This window comes from Polyodon spathula, chromosome 10, assembly GCF_017654505.1.
Source record: "Polyodon spathula isolate WHYD16114869_AA chromosome 10, ASM1765450v1, whole genome shotgun sequence".
Classification (NCBI taxonomy): domain Eukaryota; kingdom Metazoa; phylum Chordata; class Actinopteri; order Acipenseriformes; family Polyodontidae; genus Polyodon; species Polyodon spathula.
In genome coordinates, this window is record NC_054543.1 from 33,440,435 (window position 1) to 33,462,683 (window position 22,249).

General features: G+C 35.3%; 1 protein-coding gene across 3 annotated transcripts; it reads right to left on the reverse strand.

Annotated features, from left to right (window-relative positions):
- Positions 1 to 553: 553 nt before the first annotated feature.
- LOC121322153 (PMS1 protein homolog 1-like) lies at positions 554 to 22,096 on the reverse strand. 3 transcript variants are annotated; one of them, XM_041261711.1, is made up of 13 exons: positions 22,033 to 22,096; positions 20,644 to 20,809; positions 18,278 to 18,460; positions 17,548 to 17,650; positions 17,060 to 17,223; positions 14,182 to 14,298; positions 10,444 to 10,566; positions 9,939 to 10,085; positions 8,921 to 9,738; positions 5,276 to 5,761; positions 4,614 to 4,744; positions 2,346 to 2,506; positions 554 to 1,910 (listed from the first exon to the last, which is right to left on the reverse strand). In XM_041261711.1, the coding sequence occupies exons 2-13, from the start codon at positions 20,779 to 20,781 to the stop codon at positions 1,743 to 1,745; spliced, it is 2,739 nt and encodes a 912-aa protein (XP_041117645.1). In that variant the 5' UTR covers positions 20,782 to 20,809; positions 22,033 to 22,096; the 3' UTR covers positions 554 to 1,742. The 3 variants fall into 3 exon arrangements, with proteins under 3 accessions (XP_041117645.1, XP_041117646.1, XP_041117647.1); XM_041261712.1 differs by lacking the exons at positions 17,060 to 17,223; positions 17,548 to 17,650; XM_041261713.1 differs by lacking the exons at positions 17,548 to 17,650; positions 20,644 to 20,809; positions 22,033 to 22,096 and having other exon boundaries at positions 555 to 1,910; positions 18,278 to 18,359.
- Between the last annotated feature and the right edge of the window lie 153 nt (positions 22,097 to 22,249).

The window sequence follows — 22,249 nt, forward strand, 5'->3', positions numbered from 1 at the left end:
TATAGTGCCTTTCATTAGTTATCTCAAAGTGCTTTACAGGATAAAATCAATTAACACATATTAAAACAACAGACTACAAAAAAGCCAATCGATAAAAAGTCTTTTATTCAGAATTTGCTTTGACAGAATAACATTGCTACCAAATGTTTTAAACACGAAAAACTAATGACATTTCAAAGATGGCCACGGTTTATCGAACACTATTAGTGTAGTGTTAGAAAGTGGTACATTGTCAGAACATGGTACACGTACCAAAACTTGACCCATGTAATGTCAGAAAGCAATATGTTGTCACATTGAAAATGGTACGCTGTCAGATTGTCAAACAGAGGTACATTTCCCATTAAATATACTTTTTCTTTTTTCAAACTTAAAACTGGAAACAGACACTCAATTTCACCACAGAGTTGCAGAAAAAAATGTACAAGACCCAGTGTGTTGCATATGATAAATATCTGCATACTCTTTTCTTAATGGTGGAAAAATATAAAAAATTACATTAACAACGATGTAAAATACAGGACAATAATACATTACATTTAAAAAGATGTAAAAGACCATACTCTTGTCTTAATGGTGGAAAAATATAATACATTATATTAACAATCATGTAAAAGACTGGACAATTATAAATTAAATTTACAGACGTAAAAGACCGAAAACATCATAACGTACCAGTTTTGAATGGGCACGTTATGCTTTCTTTCTTTTCTCTATACTGGAGTTGCCTTTAAGGGAAATTTCCTGATCAAAAGAGCTGGTCTCAGTCATCACATACTGTACTGAACCATATAAATCATAAGATTCACTTATGTAATGTACTTAAAACCCTTTTTTGTTGTGCTTTACATGGAGAATCACAGAGCACAAGTGTGTATTGGGTATGAAGCCAGAATCTCAGTGTTAGGTCTTTTTCCACTGGAAAACAGTCATGTGACCACAATATGACCGCTAGGTCACAGGTCAAAGTGAAGGGTACCGTTAGATTTTGTGTAAGGAGTTTCCATAACATGGAAATTATGAAGTCACATGAAATGGTTTATGAGAAATAAGCAGTTAAAATAGTAGTGGTGGTGCAGCTAGAGTTTATTTAAAACATGCATAATTTAAAAAGACATGAAAAGCCAGTGACCAGGTAGAGAATTTCTTCTGAGATGCACTCAGTGCAGTTGTGAGGAAGGTCAGCTTCCTGACTAGTCTCTAAAACAACAGCATCTTGCATATGAAAGAAGAGAAAAATGGAAAAATCTGAATTACTTGTTTCGAGTTGTCACCAAAACACATTCGAATTTTTGTCCTGTTTCAATTAATACATAAAACATACAAGTCTTTCCTTCTTTCTTTATTTACAACATGCCATAGTCACATACAACATTAACATACACCATTAATTGTAAATACAAAGTGCTTTGTTTGACAATGTGTTCTGGGACTATACTGTGTGCTATAATATAAACTCTGACAAGAAAAATACTTACCCCATTTGACAAGTAATTTTAAGTATTTACAAGCCACTAAAACTATGTAGCTGTGGGAATACTTTCAGCTCTGATCGTGTCACCCATCACTATTAGAAATAGTTAGGGATTTAGGGGTCTATTTGAAGTGGTCTAAACCTCAGAAGAGGAGTAAAAAGGAACTATAAAGTCTTAGAAACTGCAAACTAATAGTAAAATGTTACAAAACTTTTCACACAGAATCAAGGCATGCTTGTTTCTTATTCCTAATATTTCCTGAACAGCCTATTCCTCAGTTTCTGGAATATCTCTCAACAAATGGAAAAACGGGCGCCCGTGTATACAGCTCTGGCTGTCATTTCCAAGCTGCTGTTTCATTCTGGAGATTGTATCTTCAACATCTTCTTTTGAGAAGGTCAGTGGTAATTGGCGTGCCAGGCGAACAGCTTCTCCCTATATATGTACAAAGAAAAGAAAAAACAATAAGGCATACAGAAATGTGAATTACACAGTAAGTGTAAATTTATACATGACAGCCCCAGTATACATTGAAATTCAAATTACAAGAACTCTTGTCAATTAGGAACTCACTCTATTGTTTTTATAAAAGACAAATTAATCAATTCAAATGTTCATGGTAATATTCTAAACTGTGTTTATACAGTACTATATAGTTGTGCACAGGTGCTTTGTCACAACACTGTACAAAACCACAAATTAATGCTATTTACACATTTTCATAACAAACTGTATGTTTGGTTGCTCTAGGGGTCACTCTCAAGTTGCTTGGAAGGACACTATAAACCCTGATATAACTGCAGCAATAAGAAATATAAACTTACTATAAGGACATTATTGTTGGTATAACAAATATCTCCAATTCCTTACCTGAAGGTAATTTTTTACTTTAAGTGGTCTGCAATGTTGCACGCTTTTGGCGTTTCTGTTCAAAACAGCACTTAAAATTTCCTTTAAATCTGATGTACTGTAGTAAGGCACACAGTCAGACATCCCTGCAACTTCCAAGTGTCTTTCAGCAGTTGAGGCACCTAGCCAAGAAAAACAAAAAAACAAGGATTAATATACACTTGACAGTAAGTACACTCTCCAGCAAAGAATAATAAATAAATGTTTTGATTTACACTCCAGTGACTGACCAACAAAAACAAACTGGTGCCAAATACAGCCCTAAATGACTATTACAATGCTGTATAGAATGGAAAACCAAGATTTCACTCCATCAATCTTTTAGTTCCCCTTTAAAATACAGCTGCAACGTTTTAAAGAATATAGCAACTGTTGCCTTGGGCAATGCCTAGCGTTAACAATTTATTCCCCTATGGCCTAATCTATGACACTCCACAACCTTGCATGGGTATGAGAAATGTGATGAAATCATCACCCAGTGTTATTCCCCCAGACCAGGAATCCGTTGTTAACTGTTTTTAATAACAAGGAAACATTTAACACAAAGAAACATTTCCAACACATGACTAATCCAGATACAGTCTGAAAAAGGTGAAAATTGTATGTGCTGTGCAATATGGTATACAGATGTGGTCTGTCTGCGCAGTATATCTATAAAACTGTTGATTTTACAGCTGTATATAAAAAAAAAAACACACACACACACATTGGTCTCTTCATTACGTAAAACTGTCTGAGATTTAAATTACGAATGATATTAATAATAATAATGTGTACATTATTTATTTACCAAATTGTTTTATCTGAGGAAAGTCTTGAAAGCTTGTGTTTTAAAGTTTGAGAAATTGGTCTAAAAAAAACAAACAAAAAAACACATTTTACTGTAACATAAAAAAATGGCAAATAAAAGATGGCTTATTTCAGGGTTTAGGATTCAGGTGCGCAGTTCAGATTTGATGTACTGTACTATCACTTTCAAAGGTCAAACCCCTCAAATATTTTCCATGTGAGGGAGAAGAATCTGTAGCTGCTGCAGCATGCTTTATTTCTATTTTTTCTAAAGCGAACCAATTACTGACACAATAACTCAGAAAAATGTATCGGAATCTTCTCCTGCAAACCTTATAGTTTGATACAACATGAAAAAAACAACCCTTATGACCCTAAACAGTATGATTCAAAGGCAACCTTATATTACACATGATGGTAATTTGTTGTAAATTACTTTTTAACCCTGTTGGATTGAATGCAAAATGCTTTTAAATAGAAACTTCAGGAAAATCTTATACTAAGAGAGAGATTCAATCAGAAAACACAATACCCACACTTTGTTCCTGTTCTACAGATACATTCAATCAAAACTTCTGGGGGACAGTCAGCGATCCACATAAGCTGTAAAGAATATGCTGAGCAATTTTGATGCAAAGCTTGAGGTTGCATGTTATCAAGCTTCTTGTACTTCGTTGGTTCCTGGCATCTCAATGGTCAATTGTGAATATACTGCAAGCAGTGGCTAGGGAGTACCAACTTCCAGGACTGTAATATTATTAAGGTAGGACTAAATTGCTGTGAAAAAGACATTGTTGGTTTTTGTTCAGGTGGAAAATAAGGAAATCCCAGTGTCTGCATGTAGAATGACTGTAAATGAAGCTGCTGTTCAAAGTACGTTACAGTTAAAATTTACCACTGTAGTTAATGCATACCTCATATGTTGCCATTAAAGTATGGACAGCATTGACAGCACTGAAAGTAAAATAGTGTCTACATTGGAGAGTATATATGTGTTTTAAAGCAAATGACTTAAAACAAATAATAATAATAATAATAATATAATAATAATAATAATAATAATAATAATAATAATAATAATAATAATGTTACAATTTTAATTAGCTAATTCTGTAGTGTATCTGGAGATGAGAATGTATCCTCCTGTAACTTGAAGTTTGATTAAGTAGCGTCCTATAGTAGGGAAATAACAAGAGTCTTAAACTGTAATTTCCAATTATACCCCTAAGTGACAACTTCTGTAACAACACAGAAAACCAGATCAATTCCTGGGATACTGTAGACAAAAAGGGCATTGTTTGCACTACGAACACTTGAAACAAAGCTCAGCCTTTAACCACTCTAATATCAATGCCTCTTACATTTTTTAGGCCATTTCATATCTTCCTAAAAATCTAATAAATACAAAATTCTAAGCAAATATACCGCACATATTCATACCTGGGATGAGTCTGACTTTAAACCCGTTTGACACAAGCCTTGGGTCTGAAAAGTAGGTCACTCCATTCAATGCTGGGTCTTCCTTTTCCATGTTGTACAGCGCATCTGTATACTGCGGCCCTCCAAGCACACTGGACGCAAGCAACAATGAACTGTGTTATGATTTCAATTGAAATAGCAGCAACAGTTTTAACATTCAGAATGTACTGTACATGCCGAAAATAAATGCACAATACTTTGAAATAAGAAAGTGTCAGATAATCCACTTAAAAGGACAAGATGGGAATTTTGCCAGACACAAATTAAATATTTATATGGAAGTTATTTAAATCTTTGATGGAAGTAACTTAGGGTATATTGACTGAAATTAACTAACCTATTGCCACATTCTTATTTTATACACCAGAACCCAACCTATAATGTAAGCCCACTTCTGCAATTTGTCATACTTTCAGGCAATTTACCCTTCTTCATTAAAAAAAAAATCACTAGGGATTTCACACACACACAAAAAAAGCTGACCCAAAACTTCTTTAAAAAGTGGTAAAGGATGTTGGTCTCCTTTCATTGAACTGTTAATTCAGTATTTGTATCACCCATAAAATATTATCATTTCATATATCATGACACAAAAACAAAATAGAAATGCATTGATACACTACCCATCTGTTAACTTTACAGGAGTGTCCAGGCACTCTGCTGGAAGTATATTAGTCTCCATAAGCCTTTTAAACAGCAAGGCTTCTTCCACTCGAGATGGATTTAACAACATGAGTTTTCTTCCAGATAAAACAACCCACGCACTGTGCGAACCCAGACGGTTTACAAGTTGAAGGCCTTCTGATTTTTGATGGCACTGTTCTGAAAGGAGTCCAAGCCTGAGCTTTAATGAATTCACAGAAAAAGGAACAGTTTTAAACACTTTCTCAGAGTTGGATTTCTTTTCTTTCTGGGACTGAAAAAGCTTGTCGATTATTTGTTGGTTTGAAAGAGGATCCTTGCGCTTTTGGATTTCAAGCTTACTACGTGCCAAACCCAGTTTAGGATGTTTTTCTGCTCCTTTTGAAAATCTGTCAATGTTTTGCTCTGATGCTTTCTTGGTCTGTAATTTATATCGGTCCCTGTCCTTTTTAGCTTTGTCCTCATACCTGCATATAAAAAAAAAGAACACAACTTACAGATATGGATCATAGGAAAAGAAACTCTGCATTTTATTTATTGTCATAAATAAAATGGCCCTATATATTTTATCCCCATTCCCCCCAGAAAGTAGTATCCTAATTTTACACCACTTCTGGTTAGTTCCACTTGTCCGAAAATCAATCTAGGTTTGCTAGCCATAAACTTAATACCCTTATGTGGACTTAGTAGCAGTTTTTCTTCCCTGTAGATGTCAAATAACTTGAAGAATAAACAGTTTTATTTTTTTCATTAAAAAACTGCAATGTTAGCTACTAATTGCTGGAGAAATTATCTTAAATTTGTCCAATGGTGAAAATGTAAATACAAGGGATTGCAGGCATTCATCATTTGCTGCCTTCTTTAAAACTAAAGAAATTATGAGCTATTGCAGCCTCACCTAATTTGTTTTGTAGAAACTACAACAGTCTTCTATTAAGCTTTTAAAGATAAGCACTTCTTAGGCAAACATTCAGAATCAATTATTTGCAGGCGTGGTGGAAAATGGGTTTGGTATAAAGGTCACCAGTTGTAACTAATTATAATATGCTCAATCACATATGGAACCTTGATTGAATTTACTCTGGTGAATCTGGTCCCAAGGGACAAGCAATAAATCGTACCCAAGAAAATGTGGAGAAACTGTTAAGATAAAAAACATCTGCTACCTGTAGAGCCAGAGGGGGGATGGGGGTGACCTGTATCCCTGAATAAAGTTACAGCTTTGACCTTATCCCATCGAGTTATACGCTGTTACTGATTACAAAGCTGCTGTTGTCACATTAAGGCTTTCGATAACTAGTGAACAAAACTACTGTGTATATTCCGTTACCATCCTGTTTATATTTTTAGTGTATTTTTTTTTTTTAAATAAATGTAATCCATACTGTAAATTAATCTCTTTGGACCTGTGTTGAATACTCATTTACACTAAGTAACCCTGTTGTACTCTGTATTAACATTGTTCATAGGGCTAAAGCAGTGGGCACACCTTTGAAAAAAAACACACCTTTGAAATTTAAAATATTTAAATGTTTCTCAGCATCCTAGAAAGAGACTGCAGACAATTCCCTTAGCTGTCTGCTTCAACAGGACACAGATTAAAGCCACCTGGTGGAGACTATTTGCATTGCATGTCTGAACTGACATAGAACAGCATCTGCTCAGCGTATAAACTGCAGAATGTTTGGATATTTTGTGAATATTTGGAAATAGTCCAAGTTACAGTATCTGGACAACTGTGTATATATATATATATATATATATATATATATATATATATATATATATATATATATATATATATATATATAAATATATTTGTTTTTTTTTGTAATTAGCTACAACATTTGGGCTTTCAAGTCTATCAGATACCATATTTATCGATCCATTGACTACAATTCAAACTTTCAAGGACTATATGTATAATGATAACATATCACTGAGCGTATATTACGTGTACACTGTGTCGGGTGGAGACATTTTGTGAAACAGTACCACCCTCATAAAAAATAAGTGGGCCACTATATATTTTATAGGCGCTTAGATAAAACATAAAGTTATTATATTATTATTATTATTATTATTATTATTATTATTATTATTATGGTTTTAGAAAGAATGTAATGAATTAAGGATACAAAGGATACAGTATCTTATTAACTGCTGGACTGCGAAATTGTAGGGGTTTAAATAAGATTACTCTTCTAGTGACCTGCTGTACACACAGGCCCCAAATAATCAGTCAAGTTGTACAGTTAAACATTCATCATTCTACAAGCCACTTCAAAAAATAAATTCTTAACAAAATGAGTTAGAAATGTGAACTATTATTACATACCCTGCTGCTTATGATTTACAACGAACTCTGTACATTGCATTTAAAAATGTTTTGCCAGATTTGGTCTAAAGTTAAGGAGAGGTCCAATTTGGGGGTTGGCCTGTCTTCATTTGCAGTGAAAAAACAAAACCAAACCAAAAATAAACGAAATTACAAAATACACAACAGTATTCAAGGCTAATCCTGTGCAATGGCAGCACAAATTTATATTGAATCAGATTAGAAGACGAAGGCATGAACATATAGCTACAAAGGTGCAATAAACAAATGTTTGAGCACTGATAAACTTATTGGTCACATGGCATGTGGAATTTATATTAATACTGAACAAAAAAAAAAAATTTCTTTCCTTCCTAATAGTTAGTATGTGTATTTTTTTTAACAAAAAAATCGAGTCAGACTCCAAAACAGAGACAAATTGTAAATTAAAGAACATTGACACAAAATTCAGTAAGGTTTACTTGTTGTTGAATCTTTTGTAGTTTTTGTACGGCACTGCTGTATTAGGTATTTATTGTCTGAGTTTGCCTAGTGCAAGTTCAAGATGTTCATGTTCTGTACACTTGTACAAGCAACTGTTCATGTAATCTGTGAGACGTTTTGCATTGCTACAAAACCCCAACATATATATTATCTATATATATCAATAGTAATAGGATTTATTAAAAAAAAAAAAATAATAACTAATAATAATAATAATAATAATAATAATAATAATAAAAGATGATAAAGAAGATTGCACAAACCTACAAACTATTATGATTATTTAAACTCATTTTTAAAGTTGTGGTTTAACGAGCCATACACCTTCTGTCCGATGAAAAAAAACTGTCCGCTCCATAATTGAGCCTTCACACAAAAACGTAAAAAATAAATTTACTACAGTAAATTTACTATCCAGTGACTATTGTTTGTGGTATGAATTACCAAGTGAAAGAAAAATGCTCCGTTATTAAATCACAGCTGTCGAGAAGATCAAGAATAACACTGCCTAGGAGAATATATATACATGTACACATATAGTGTTTATATAGTCATGATGGAAAAAAGAGAATGATTGAAATGTTAAAACCTGGACTGGAAAATGTTGAGCATCTAACCTAATAATCAGATGCAGCAGTCTGGAAAAGACAAACATATCAACAATCCGCAGTCAGGATGACAGAAGGGACAAGCCAAAACCAATTTTCCACTCTATATTTTATAAAACCTTGAGATATGGTTTTTGCACCCTGTGAGTCACAAGGAATGCAAACTACTGGTTCAAAGGTAAAATCTGGAAACGTACTTTTTTTGCTCCTCTTCGCTCAGATTTTTCCACAGATCTTCAACACTGCTGGTAATATCCTGCAGACTGGCCTTCGGATTCTCTTCTAGGATCCTTGGTCGCATTTCTTGATCGAATATTGCACTGGCAGACATTGGCTGCCTCACAGTTCGGTTGCTGATCAAGTCATAGGCTGTAACCTTTGCCATTTTCTCAGTCACAGCGTTTGACAGCTTTTTGCATGGGCTTGAATCTGAACTCTGCAGGTTGATTTCATTCTGGTTTGCAAATGTCTTTTGATGAGGCACAAAGACTTTCACAGGTTCCAGCTTCTCTCCTGTGTTGGAATCTTTCAATGCATGACCCATGCTCCAGCTTTCGGCAGTCATTTCAGAGAAGTCTTTAGTACCATCAGCCTTTGTGTCCACCACAGCTCCTGGGTTCTTCAGCAGGCCGTTTTCACCTGCACATTTTAACCCATTTCCCTGCTGGCTGTCCATAAGGATCCTCTCATCATCAAGGGTGAAAGTCACATCAAACTCGCAGGCGTTATTGATGATTTGGCAGCTGCCGCCTTCTGATGATGTGCTCTCCAGTGGCTTGGTTGGCATGGTTTTGTTGAACGACACTGGTGGCTCAGAAAGTCGGACACTTGTGTTTTCCTTCCCAGTGTTTAGCGTTGGTAATGAAGTGTCACCTGTGAGGACCCTGCTGTCAGGTGAATCGGTTTCATTCACGGACATAGGAAGATCTCTTCTGCTGACATCTTTAGGTACTGAACAAGGCAGTGCACCATACATTGAAATTAAAATGGTCTCAACAGCAGATAAAATGTTTTCCTAAGAATACAAACAAAAATGAAAAAAAATACAGTATAAATGCAGTCATTTAAAAGCATTCAACAGCAGATATGAAAAATACGTAGTTAACCGTTTAAAAGATTAATGGTTGTAATATTACCAATACATATAATGTTCAAAAGTATAACAATTACTTTCATGTGGCCAAAAGGTGTAGGGGAATACGAATGTTAAGTTACCTTGTTCTGAAGCATTACTTGTGTTTTATCAGGTGTGAGGTTAATGTCAACTGAAGCAGCAGGAACAACAATGTTCATAAACAACACAGGACACCGTGAATGTGAAGACTGTTGGCAGGACTGAGAGCTATAGTACTGTCGGACCAGCTATAAAGACCAGCAGAAATACAATGCAATCAAAAAACAAGGTTTGTTTATCAAACAAGTATCAGTTTGGTAATAACCCTTATTAATCAGTACATCATTTCAATACATTTAGTATAATTGTTTAAACCTGTAAGTTAGTTTTTATTAGCTCTGGATGGTGTACAGTTTGCTTCATTAGACCTACAGAAAGTCTATTCCTAAGTCTAAACCTAAGTCTAAGTCTACTGTAGTTAAAACCTCTCTCATGCTGTTTATTTCTAGTTTTTAAATCTTTACAGCATTCTATTCCATTTAAAAAGGGATGAAAACTTTGTACTGTAGCAAAAGCTTTATGCTAGTCCACAGTCCGTTACAGTACCTTCATTACTTCTTTTAGATGAACTGGTCTTTGATTCACGAAAATGAAAGTTTTGTCAGAGCTGCTTGAGCTTGTCAAAGTGCTGTCAGAACCTGGTTTTGGAAGAAATCCACTAAGACTAACCTGTAAATGCAAAATAAATAAATAAAAACATGTTGTACTATAACAAGTAGGTGGTAAATAAACACTACAGACATATTCCCCAGTGAGAAACAGTGAAGAGAGATCAGGCAACTACTTGTAAAGATTATAATCATTTAGCGTGTGTGTCTGTGTGGGGAGGGGATGTGAATGACCTAAAACATACAAGGATCTCAATCTGCTCAAATAACAATACCAGGGAAAAGGTGCACATTTTGCATAGAAACTCTTTGGAAACAGGCCTTTATGTGACCATGCTAGTTGCAACAGATGATAAGAACTACTTTGTCTGCATATTGTGATTAAGTGCTGTAGCAGCAAACAAAACAAAAAAAAATGTTTTCCACTGTAGGTCTATAACTCATTTAAGGTTTATTGTGCAAGAACCAACTTCAGTTCAATTGTTTGGTGTGTACTACTGAGGCAACACACCTCTTCGTCCGGCATACTGCAAACAAAGTATTTTCTCATCACCCCATTATAAACCTATTCTCACTCACACTGTACGACATGCATTCACAATGTCATTGTGCATTACTATCCACTGGGATTTTTTCAAAATAAACACATCATGCACTGTTTACTGTTTAATATTTAAGCAATTAATGAAGTTTTCAATGCACAATCAGAACAAATTTGTCATCTCCGGACAATGTTGATGCCAAGCTGCCAAAATCTGCTATGACAACCTCTTCTACTGGCAGTGTGTTGGAAATACAAGCGAGCTGTGAAAATGGGAATCGTCTCAAAATGTTGAGAGCTACCATATATTGCATGGAGTGGCGTGCAATTTTAAATTAACAAGCTCAACATCTGCTGTGCAACAGTGTATTTTAATTAGAGATTTTAATGAACTTTCTAATTACTGTGGTGGGAAAATTACAATGTTGCTACTGCTATAATTGTTTAGGGTTTCCATGCTCAGGTTTAAATGCTATTACGGGTTATAAGATTTAGCTATAATATAATAATAGTGTATTATTATCGGTAGTTGTTTGTGAACATACTTCCTCTTTCTTGCTGCAGGGCAGGTGGCCCATATAAGTGATGGAAAGATACTGACTACTAGCTAGAAAGAGGAAGTTCTCTTTATTTAGCAACCGCAAGCTGCATCCTTGACACTTCACGGAAATGTCACCGACTTACTTAGAATAAGAATGATTTTAGGGTGCTTGCAATTTAAATAAGTTGTTATTGTTGCATATTATTGGTCTCATCTTAATCTTATAAGTTGTTGCTATCCTTGAATATTGAGTTAAGCTTCTGTGATAGGCTCGCAATAACTGTAGGTTACAAGGTATATATTATGCTTACTGGCTCTGCGTAGCCAGAACATTGCTCAGGTTTCTTTGCACCTGCGTGTGTTCTCAGGTTTGCAATCCTTGAGCTATAAACTTGTTTGATTCAACCTTGACTGTCTCACTGAGTCTCTTTCAGAAGTTGAGTGAAAAACTTCCATCACATTACTCAGAACTGAAACATTTACAATAGCCATCATCATACATTATTTATACTGCACCATTACAACATTGTTAATTAACTGTAAGCAGGTGATCACTGATGCAAGATACTGAATGAGAAAACATCATTGAGGTACAATACATCCTATCACTGTTGGCTTTGTCGATCCTCAGAAACTACAATATTGAGTATACAAGCTTTCTATTTGCATACAACTACTGCTTTATGTTTTACAGCAATTGGCGAGGCAAACTATTAGCCAACCTGCAGCAATTTATATTACGCAACGGTTACACTGAAAAACAGGGAAAGATTAAAATAACTAACAGAAATGTTATCTTAACATTTTTTAAGTTTTATCTGTCAAGAGAAATTTATTTATGAAAGTTGCAGGTAGCAAACAGGGGAACCATGGCAAGAACAAGCAAACATATTCATGCTCTTCTGAAATGCAATTATAATTTGAATTAGTTCAACCAGTTCATGCGACACAAATTATTATTAATGCTTTACAAATCATGAGGAGAAAATCTGGAGGCCATCCAATGACAATATGTCACGTATGACTGGCTTGAGTTCAGCATATCTTGATCAGAACTTAGAAGGGCTGCATTTACTTTGGGAGCACTCTGGAGTTTTGCACTTCAAATGATGAGAATGCTTATCAATGTTTTTAAATATACTAAAGTTCCTCTTACAAGGTGCTCTTTAATTCACCCAGAAACGAAGAATTTGAGAGTTCCCAGACCCCTCCTGGTTGGAGCCACCAATGCCAAGCCTGCTGGCGGTCCGGCATTATGCCAACTGAGCTCAGCTATGTCCTTATGCTGGTCACACATCTACAAGACTAATGACCCTCCCAGCTAATCCAATGTTACATATTTTGCAAGCCTCCAGCCCTAAACTTGGCTGCTGGGTCATAGAACTAGTTAAGTTATGTACTATTGCTAAAGATTGCACCACTTATTAAAAAAAACAAACTGGTTATTTTACTAACCTTAATTCAGTAAAGAGACACTTAATACTGGAATTTACATTGCATGGAATGTTTTTTTTTCAGAAAGATCTGTATTTTCCTCTTTTTAAAATTATAAAAAAATGATGTACTGTGCTTCTTAAGATACCATATAATTTGTGTTATCAACACTGAATTAGTTCTGTTTTAAAGGCCTTTTGACTAAGCAGTAGGGTATTACTAAAAAATACAACATTCGATAAGCCTATTGAAAAAGTATAACTTTAAACACCCAAATATACAGCAAGATCTTCAAAAATAGAAGAAACCATGAAAACTCATCATCAAACACTGGATTTGCAAAATGATTATGACTGCCACCCAGACGCATGATGTAATGGTTGAAGCCACTCATGCCCCACTAAAAGCAACACAATGGAGATCTGTGCAAGAATGTCATACAGCTCAGTTGACACCCTTGTCTGTCACACTCTGAACATGAACTGTCTCCAATTTTCCCAAATCCTATCCAAACTTTTATCATAAGACTTCTAGGTATAATCTGGAATACTTTATTGATTCAAGTAGTCCGAGTACATAAGGATCCTACATATGTGTGTGCGCACACTGGTTTTCAAATCTGACTAACTCACTGTATCTCCTGATTTAACAGACTGCACTTATTATTTAAGTATGAAACATCTACTGACTTGCTGTACTTTACATTACAACAGAGCTGCAAATCCCATTCTATCAGCTCAGACACAGTAGTTCAAAATAAAACGAATTTGCTCTGATCAGAACTGTAAATAAAACTGACAAGTCTGTCCCCTGAGCTCACTGAATCTAATTGAGTAGACGACTTTGGGATTTTTGAAAAAAAACTACTGGGGTTGGGTTTATATTGAGGGACTTCATTACTGTACCTTCTTAGATTCTCCCAGGCAAAAAATAAATGTAATATTATTCAAGAGGCCAGCACTGTCCTTTAAAACTGTTGTCAGTTTTTTTAAATCATTATTATGATTTTGAAAAGAATAACACAACTTAACAGTTTTCACAGGCAGTAATGTATAATATTCAATTAAACTGCTGTCATTTTAGGAAAATAATTCCAAAGCTGCTGAGCAAGTATTGCTGTCTTGTTATTTCCTTGTACTGGGATGTAGCCTTTTACTGACCTCTGGATGCACCTGATGGTGTTGGAAAGGTAGCATGTTGCTCATCAAGGCAGTTCCAAGCACGGACATGAGGGCCATTTTGTGATCCGACACCCTGGCTTTCTGCCAAACAATTGCCTGAAACAACATGGTAAAGGGTCAAATATTTTGTATGCTAAATTTAGATCTGTTGAACTCTAGTCATCTGCAGGATTATGTACTTGCGAACAGATTCAGCAGCATTTCCCCACCCCAAAAATGTCAACAAGCATTTTTCATTACATTTTCCATCAGCCATACAGTCCCTTTTGCAGGTTCAGTGGATATCTCCAAATGTGATTAAGTCTAAAAACCTTAATTTCGATCACATGAATGGTTCAATAAAACAACAAGGATCTGTATTGGGTGAATAGCAAAGAAAATTGATTTGTATTAAAATACACAGTTGATTCAGTTTACCAGTGATTTTACAAAATATTAAATAATTCCAAATATTTGTTTGTAATCATTCTGTGGGATTCTTATTGCAATTAACGAAGCACTGTAGTTGTACTGTTATAGACAGATGCATTCTCAATCAATAAAGTGTGGCATATGAAACAGTACCATATTTTTATTTGAACATGAAAACCTGGATTTTTGAGGTTGCTTACGCATAACATATATTTTAACACCAGCGTGCAAGCTTGTCATGGGCATTTCTAGATGCAAGCATAAATCCAGGCTGTTGATTTCTGCAAGCGTGCTATCATATCTATCATATGTATCATACATCTCCAATGAAATATGCAATTTAAGAAATTGTAAAATGACCACTGTAGTAAACAGCTTTCAAAAAAGCTGTGAAACACGAGAAGCCATGAAGTGCAAAGTTTGTGATACAAGATATCTACGCATGTGCTGATGGTGTGAAAAGCAGGCCCACTCCTCCCTTGACAATCTTTAAATGAATTAAATGAAATTGATATGCGACAGACTTTTCCTCCTCCAAACATTTCATACAACGTAGGATTTGCAACTATATCAAGAAGTATTCCAACTGCAAGCAAAGTATTTTTTTTGTTGTTGCAGCATTTTAATGTTGGACAGACAATAAATTAAAATAGAGAAAGAAATAGGATTGAAGTAGCTTTCCACAGTTAACCCAAACTGCGCACATTTCAAAATACAATAAACAAAATCTTCAGCCACCACCACAGACACTGTGGACAGGAGGCTTACTGTACTGTATAAGGGACTTCAATCTCAATTGCAACTAGGTATGCTAAATTTAGAGTGGAGTTCAAATGTCAGTCGATGACACTGCAAAAACCCCACACTGGAGATAAGGTCAACAGGGACTGCAAAGCTTCAGCCTTTAAGATAAGGAAGGCCAACAACATCATTACACTTATGTAATGTATTTCACAGCACTGTTGTCAAAAAGTACTTTACAAATTAACAGCATTTGCCATTTCTTGCATCCTCTTGGAAATGAATCTATAAAATGTAAAAGGGGATGCATTGCTTTACTGCAGGGTAAAAATCAGATAAACCTACTTATAGTGATTTGTTTTTTTTTTACAAAAAATATCTACAAAATGGCAAATGTCAGTATAATTAATATAACAGTAATCTACCGTATTTTCTGTACTACTGTTTAGGGACCACTTTTATTTATTTTTTTTTTACTATGTTCGATTCAGTACAGAGCTTCACGTAGCTTCTCCCTTAAGTAACATTGGCTTTTTGCTCTTTCAAATGACTTCCATATGCCTGATTTAAAGTATGCTTTCCAGGAAAGCAATGATGAGCGATGGAAAAAATACACTTCTCTCACAGAACATCTGGCATGAATAATGGCATTATCAGTATTCTAACAATTTCTTGGCAGGAAAGCCCAATATTTGGGAACCGACATAAATCCAAGAACTGATTATGAAACGTTACAAGCAGTTATATCCATTAACTATCTATATCTATTTTAAAAGGGAAAACTGCTGTGTACCAAAAGGTGCAAAAGCAGAAAGAAAAAGGTAATGTAAATACACAAAAACCTAGCTTCTGGTGTGATTTTATACTAGGATAAATGTGCAGATTTAACAGAAGTTAAATACAGAAAAAAGCACCTTTTTGGTTGATATTCTCTCCCTCTCTCTCTCTCTCTCTCTCTCAATAAAGCAATGGTAGAAATGTATTTTATTCCCCCAACAGTCACTTACGTTTTCAGGTACACACTGAACACATTGCATTTCACAGCTTTATCTGTTCATTGTAAAATTAACTGCATACAGAGAGAGACATCTTGTGGTTAAAGCCATCACTACAAGACTGGAACTCATTCATGTGTTAGACTGTGTGTTACATGTGTTTCAATCTACACTGTTCCAAATAACTGAAGGGTATTCATAGATATGACTCATGTACATGGAGATGATCATTGACACCACTCACTTCCAGTAGGCATAATCAATTCCAAGCCTGTACTAGTTTCCATGGTGATCTTCACACACGATATTGACTTAAGGACAGTGGACAACTGGGACCCTCTTTCTCGATGTGATGTTGGATATTTGCATATTACAGGACACCTCACCTCATACCTGTTTGCATTAAATGACTCTAGAGGGTGTCAGGCATTATTTCAACATAGGATTAGGGATTTTAACCCTTAATATACAGATGCAGACAATGTACTTTACAGTAAACAACCTCTGCGCCCCACCCCTAATATTCATTCATATAATGTATTCATATAATACTCAATATGAAGATGGTTCTCCATGAGTCTGTAAACCTGGTTTCAGATACATTTACCAGGATTGTATGGGGAAGCCTAAATTTGCACCCAACCTGCATCAGACAAGAACACAAAAATGGATATCCTTGAAACCAGTCACCATATTGTTTAGTTTCATACCTTGTTGTGTGTAAATATCATTCTCAGCTCCGGTTTTATTATGGCATATGCCATTAGGAGATCCTGAACCTTTTTTAACTCCTCTTTACACTTTTTGGCAGAAGAGTAAAACTGTTTCCTCACAGGCAGATTCTTAAAAAGTTTTAGCACCATCACAGTTGTTCCTAGATAAAATAAGCATGTACAACAACAAAATTACTGGTAGCACTTTATAAATTTGTACAGGTACAGCAGCTGTGGACAAACACTACAAAATATGACTAGCGCTGTTCCTAGTACCACCATTATAGGAAATACAAAATTAGAAATCTCAGTTGGTTTCAAATAATAATACAATTAATCAGTTACTACTACTTGTTAAATACTCTACATCTCTGCAGTATATTACACCCTATGCTTACTGAGTTATACTTTAGTTCATAAAGGCTGGAATAAAGAATAACCTAATTTATTATTTAACTAAATATGAAAGAACTTCAGTTTCCTACCTTGACCCAGATGGGAAGGCTTTTGAGAGACTACATTTCCAGTAAAGTCCAATGTGTACTGAGTACTAACGTCATCAGAGGCAGTCTTTGTGATAATTATTACCTGAATAGAAATTAGGTGAAATACCAAAGATTTAGACGTGTGTAAATAACAATGGAATAACAAACCAATTTAATGGCTTCTATGCCAGTGGTTTCTTGTTAATTGTATAAAATAATTATTTCACAAAATAGAGTTTTCATACTGTACCTTGTTCATCTAAAACCCATAAATCATATTAATTATGAATTATTAGGCTAATTGTCAGAAATGTTCTCTTTCTACGTGTTCTGGAGGTCTTTAGCAAAATAATACCTAGTTTTGTAAAGGGTGCTTCTTAAACAGAGCACCATATGAAAAAAATAAATAAAAAATAATACTTATTACAAAATAATTCTGAATTACAAATTTAGGACAGAATATGCAAACATGTCCAAGCTAACTGGAATCAAAGAATTACCATGTGCTAGGCCAATGGCGGATCTCAATTTGAACATTTGTTCTGTGATAAACGTTTTTGTTATATGGCGTGTTCTTTATCAAACACCGTGTATACCCTACTCCCTACATGTAATACTTTTCCTTTACTGGGAATTGTTAGCTTGCCTCCACTGCAGCACCATCGGAAAGGCTAAGCTGCAGCATCGCTCCCTGCCGATGGAAACTCTCAAAGGTACAAGGACACCTCACCTCAGATACAGCGCACAGGGCTCCCAATGCTTCACCACGGAATCCATAAGTCTCTAAGGATTCCAAGTCATCATGGCTGCTGATTTTTGAAGTGTAGTGTTTAACAGCCATAACGGGCGTATCAGCGGCTTCAATTCCAATGCCATTGTCTCTCACCTCAATTCGGTCAAAACCATAATTATCCTTGACAAAAAACAAACAAACAAAAAAACAGGATTCAATTTAATTTATATTATTTCCTCTAGTTTTTGCCACAAGATCACCAGATAGCTTTATATAAACCACCTCATACATAAACCGTCAGGAAACAATTATTGATCTGGAACAGTTTAAAATAAGCAAGTCTTGATTACGTCACTTAAAACAGTGCACTCATTTGAGGAATTGTATTGCCTCTTCGTATGACATACATGGAAAACTATATTTTGGTTGTGTTTCAGGTCACTTGCCCTTATGCAATTACAGCGCAGGCTGTGGTGTTAAAACTGTTCCGATTCCCTTAATGGGCAATACTTTTGGTTCCTAAGAATATACACCTGTCATTCCAGCCCAATTTTTATATCTTATTATGGCACAAACAAAGATAAGGAAATTGCTATTATTTAACTTCACACTTCAAGGGTGCATTCAACAGTGTGACAAAACATTTGATCCTGCTGCTCAATATCATAAATCAGAATAATTTGTCATCACTATTTTCAATGCAGGTTATTAAAGCCAGATGTCATCAGATGTCTTCTGCCAAAAGGTCCAACATTACATACCTGACTAACCTAATAAATATACTGCCTTTAAAGACGCTGTCTAATATTCCGTTAAAGCAAGTGTACAAATATGTGGGGCGGCACTTGCTGTTTGGCAAGATAGAGGTAAGCATATTCGTAATCAGATGTCAATCTGAAAGGAGCAAAACTGTCACATTAAGGGGTTTTTGACATTTGACATTTGAAGACCCTTACGTCACAATCAGAAGTTAATTTTTCTTTGATAACGATTGTTTAAATCTACATTTGGGCAAGGTTGTTGGTTCACTGTAACCAAACTTGGTTTTCTAAAGTTGGGGGTGGGTGGTATGTGTGGAGGGGGTGGGGGTATCAGAACTGCTAAACTACAAACAACACATAACTTGGCATTAACTGACTAGTGACTATGGTCTGACATTTCTAAATCTTACAAATGATTATTATTAAAGTGAAGGTGGGTTACCACCTAAATTTCTACTCAGGAAATAAAAACGCGCGTGAGTGCAGTAGGTACCTCTTGCCATTTGGACATGTGTGCGAGACATGTGTGAGAACTGAAGAAATGAACACTTTGATTAGTGACTGCATGAAAGTTATTGCTATTATTTTAGTCGATGTCGTTACAGGAGATATATTCCACAAAAAATAAGATTCTATTCGATTACTGTGCCAGAGGTGTGTTTTTTTTTTTTCCCCCAACTTTTTTAAATCATAATTTCAAAAGACTCAATCACATACAGTGCTAAAAAGATTCTCTTTAAAAGATGTGCATTTAGACCCCCTTAAAACAACCAATTTGCTTTATTTTTGTGGTCTCACACAGATCCAGATTTGTGAAAATACATCTCTGGAAATGCATATCCATATAGTATACCCAGCAACGGTGATAGAATGAAGCACACGATTAGTTCGAAACAAAAGCACCGATTTGTCCGGTGGTGGCAACGCTGTAACTGGAAAAGCCGCTGGTAGAACCTATGAAGAGTAGAGGGTGAAATAATTCTATAGCATACAAACAACATCAGCAATACAATTTGAACAGAACATCTTCCAACTTCTGTTTCCAGGTGTTTTTAATCTGCACGCTACCCCCAGGGTAAATCCCAGCTGTATCTCCTGCTGCGTTTAGTTATGGAACAGAAAAAGGTGTTGGATCAAAGAGACTACCAAATCCCACATACATATATAAAGGGTTTGTAAACAGCAGCAATACAATTGTGCCTGTGGTGATGCAGCAGAACCATTTTCAATAGAAGGAGAAAGCCCCAGGGAATGCAACAGCAACCCTTAAATAAAACATGAGCAGTAATGTATTTCCATTACCAAATGCACACGTACTCACATATTTCATTATTCAACAAATGGAAATATTATAACCTTCCCTTATATTTAAGTGTTTACATCACTTAACAGGTGCTGCTAGAAATCTACATTCTAGATTGCAATTAAATACAAAATTACAGAGCATTGCCTCTGTCTTGAGTAATAACTTTACTGCACATGCTGAGCAGCTTGTCACCTTTTTGTTAAAGGGTACTAGAAAAGAAGACAGAATTGCAAGTCCTGAAATGTCTGATACATCTTTGTGGAAATTCAAAGCTCCACATTTGGGAATGAAATTACCAGTTTCACTTCAATGCTTGATGCATCGGCATCCAACGAATTCTCCACTAATTCTTTCACTACATTCAACACAGAGGTGATCACTTGGGAACTTGTAAGTAAACGGACGGTTTCCTGAGGCAACTGCTTCATGTTCATAAACAACCAAAAACTTCATAGGAGAAACCTGAAATACAGCAGGGATACATGTTAACTAATATTAATAAGAATACATATTTTATTTTTAAATACCAATATCTGATTATAAATTCGGCATTGCAGACTTGCATATAAAGAATGCACACTCATTCATTCTAATCAATTTTTTCCCTACATTGTGAGCATAATCTTTAAAAAAACTTCAGATTCAAGATTCATGTTGTTTTGCATTTTTAGAAGTGATACATATTCAAATTTGTTTAAAGAAGAGGCTCACATTAAAAATGGTATCAAATTTATAACAAATGGCCCAATACAGGGCAGAAAAAGTAAATTACTTCAAATATACTCTTTGACAATTCTACTTAAAAAGCTTTCAAGTGTGGATCATTTGCAAGAGTTATGGCTTTGTTAGGCTGAACTAATGAAGCTTATATCTTCAAAAACATTACCCGAAATTTCACGAAATACAGCATGGAAAACTGTACAGCATACTGTGAATGTTGTTGGTCATGGATTACTGTGACCTTAATTTCAGCGCACTACATGCTATTGGTTGTGACGATAAAGACTCAAAATGCACGCGGAATGCTTTGATAAAACCTTGAACAAAAATTAGTTACTAAACGTTTTTCCACACAATATTGTAAATTGAGGTAGCGTTTTCAAATGAAAGCTTTCTAAAGAAAAAAAACAAAACAAAGAGAAAGAGAGGTGATACCTTTTATTGGACTTTCACCCGAATAAGAGACCTCTGAGGTCTTGAAAGCGTGCGATTAACTATTGTTTATTTAGTCCAATAAAATGTTCACTTCCCCTTTTCTTTATCTTCATTTCAGCTATAAACGATAATGACAATACATAAACTATAAATGTTAATGTGCATGTCTGCCGTCTTTATTTACCCGGGAAGGCTCACCACATGCCACCCTCCAGCTATGACACTAAACACTGGCAACACCACCATCACCACCATTTACCGACCCAACGAACTAAAACAGGACATGTCATACTTTTAAATAATTCTAAACGTGATCAGTTCAGCTAACATGCTACTACTTGTGTCCCTCTTTAGCTCTTATGCATCATGATACACACTGCATAACTAACAGTTCACCTTTTCGAAACCCGTCTCAAAACTATTTCTTCATACTACATTTAATTAACTCGTTTAATCGAATCGTTTAAAATGCTGCATGTTATTGTGATACAACACGTATTTGCCCATATTCACTAAGATTTTATAATTACTTTTCACGAGTACTCCAATGCTTCTCACTCTATTTTCACCTTTTTTTTTCCTGCACAAGTGCGGAAACCCCGCCTCAAACTACTAGCGTCAGAACAAGTTTAAAATGATGGTTGGCTATTTCCAGTATCAGTCATTCTGTTATTCGCACTCCACTTCCGGTCTATGCGAATTCTTTGAGTGAAACAAAACTAGTCAACAACGTTGGAGCTGTGCAGC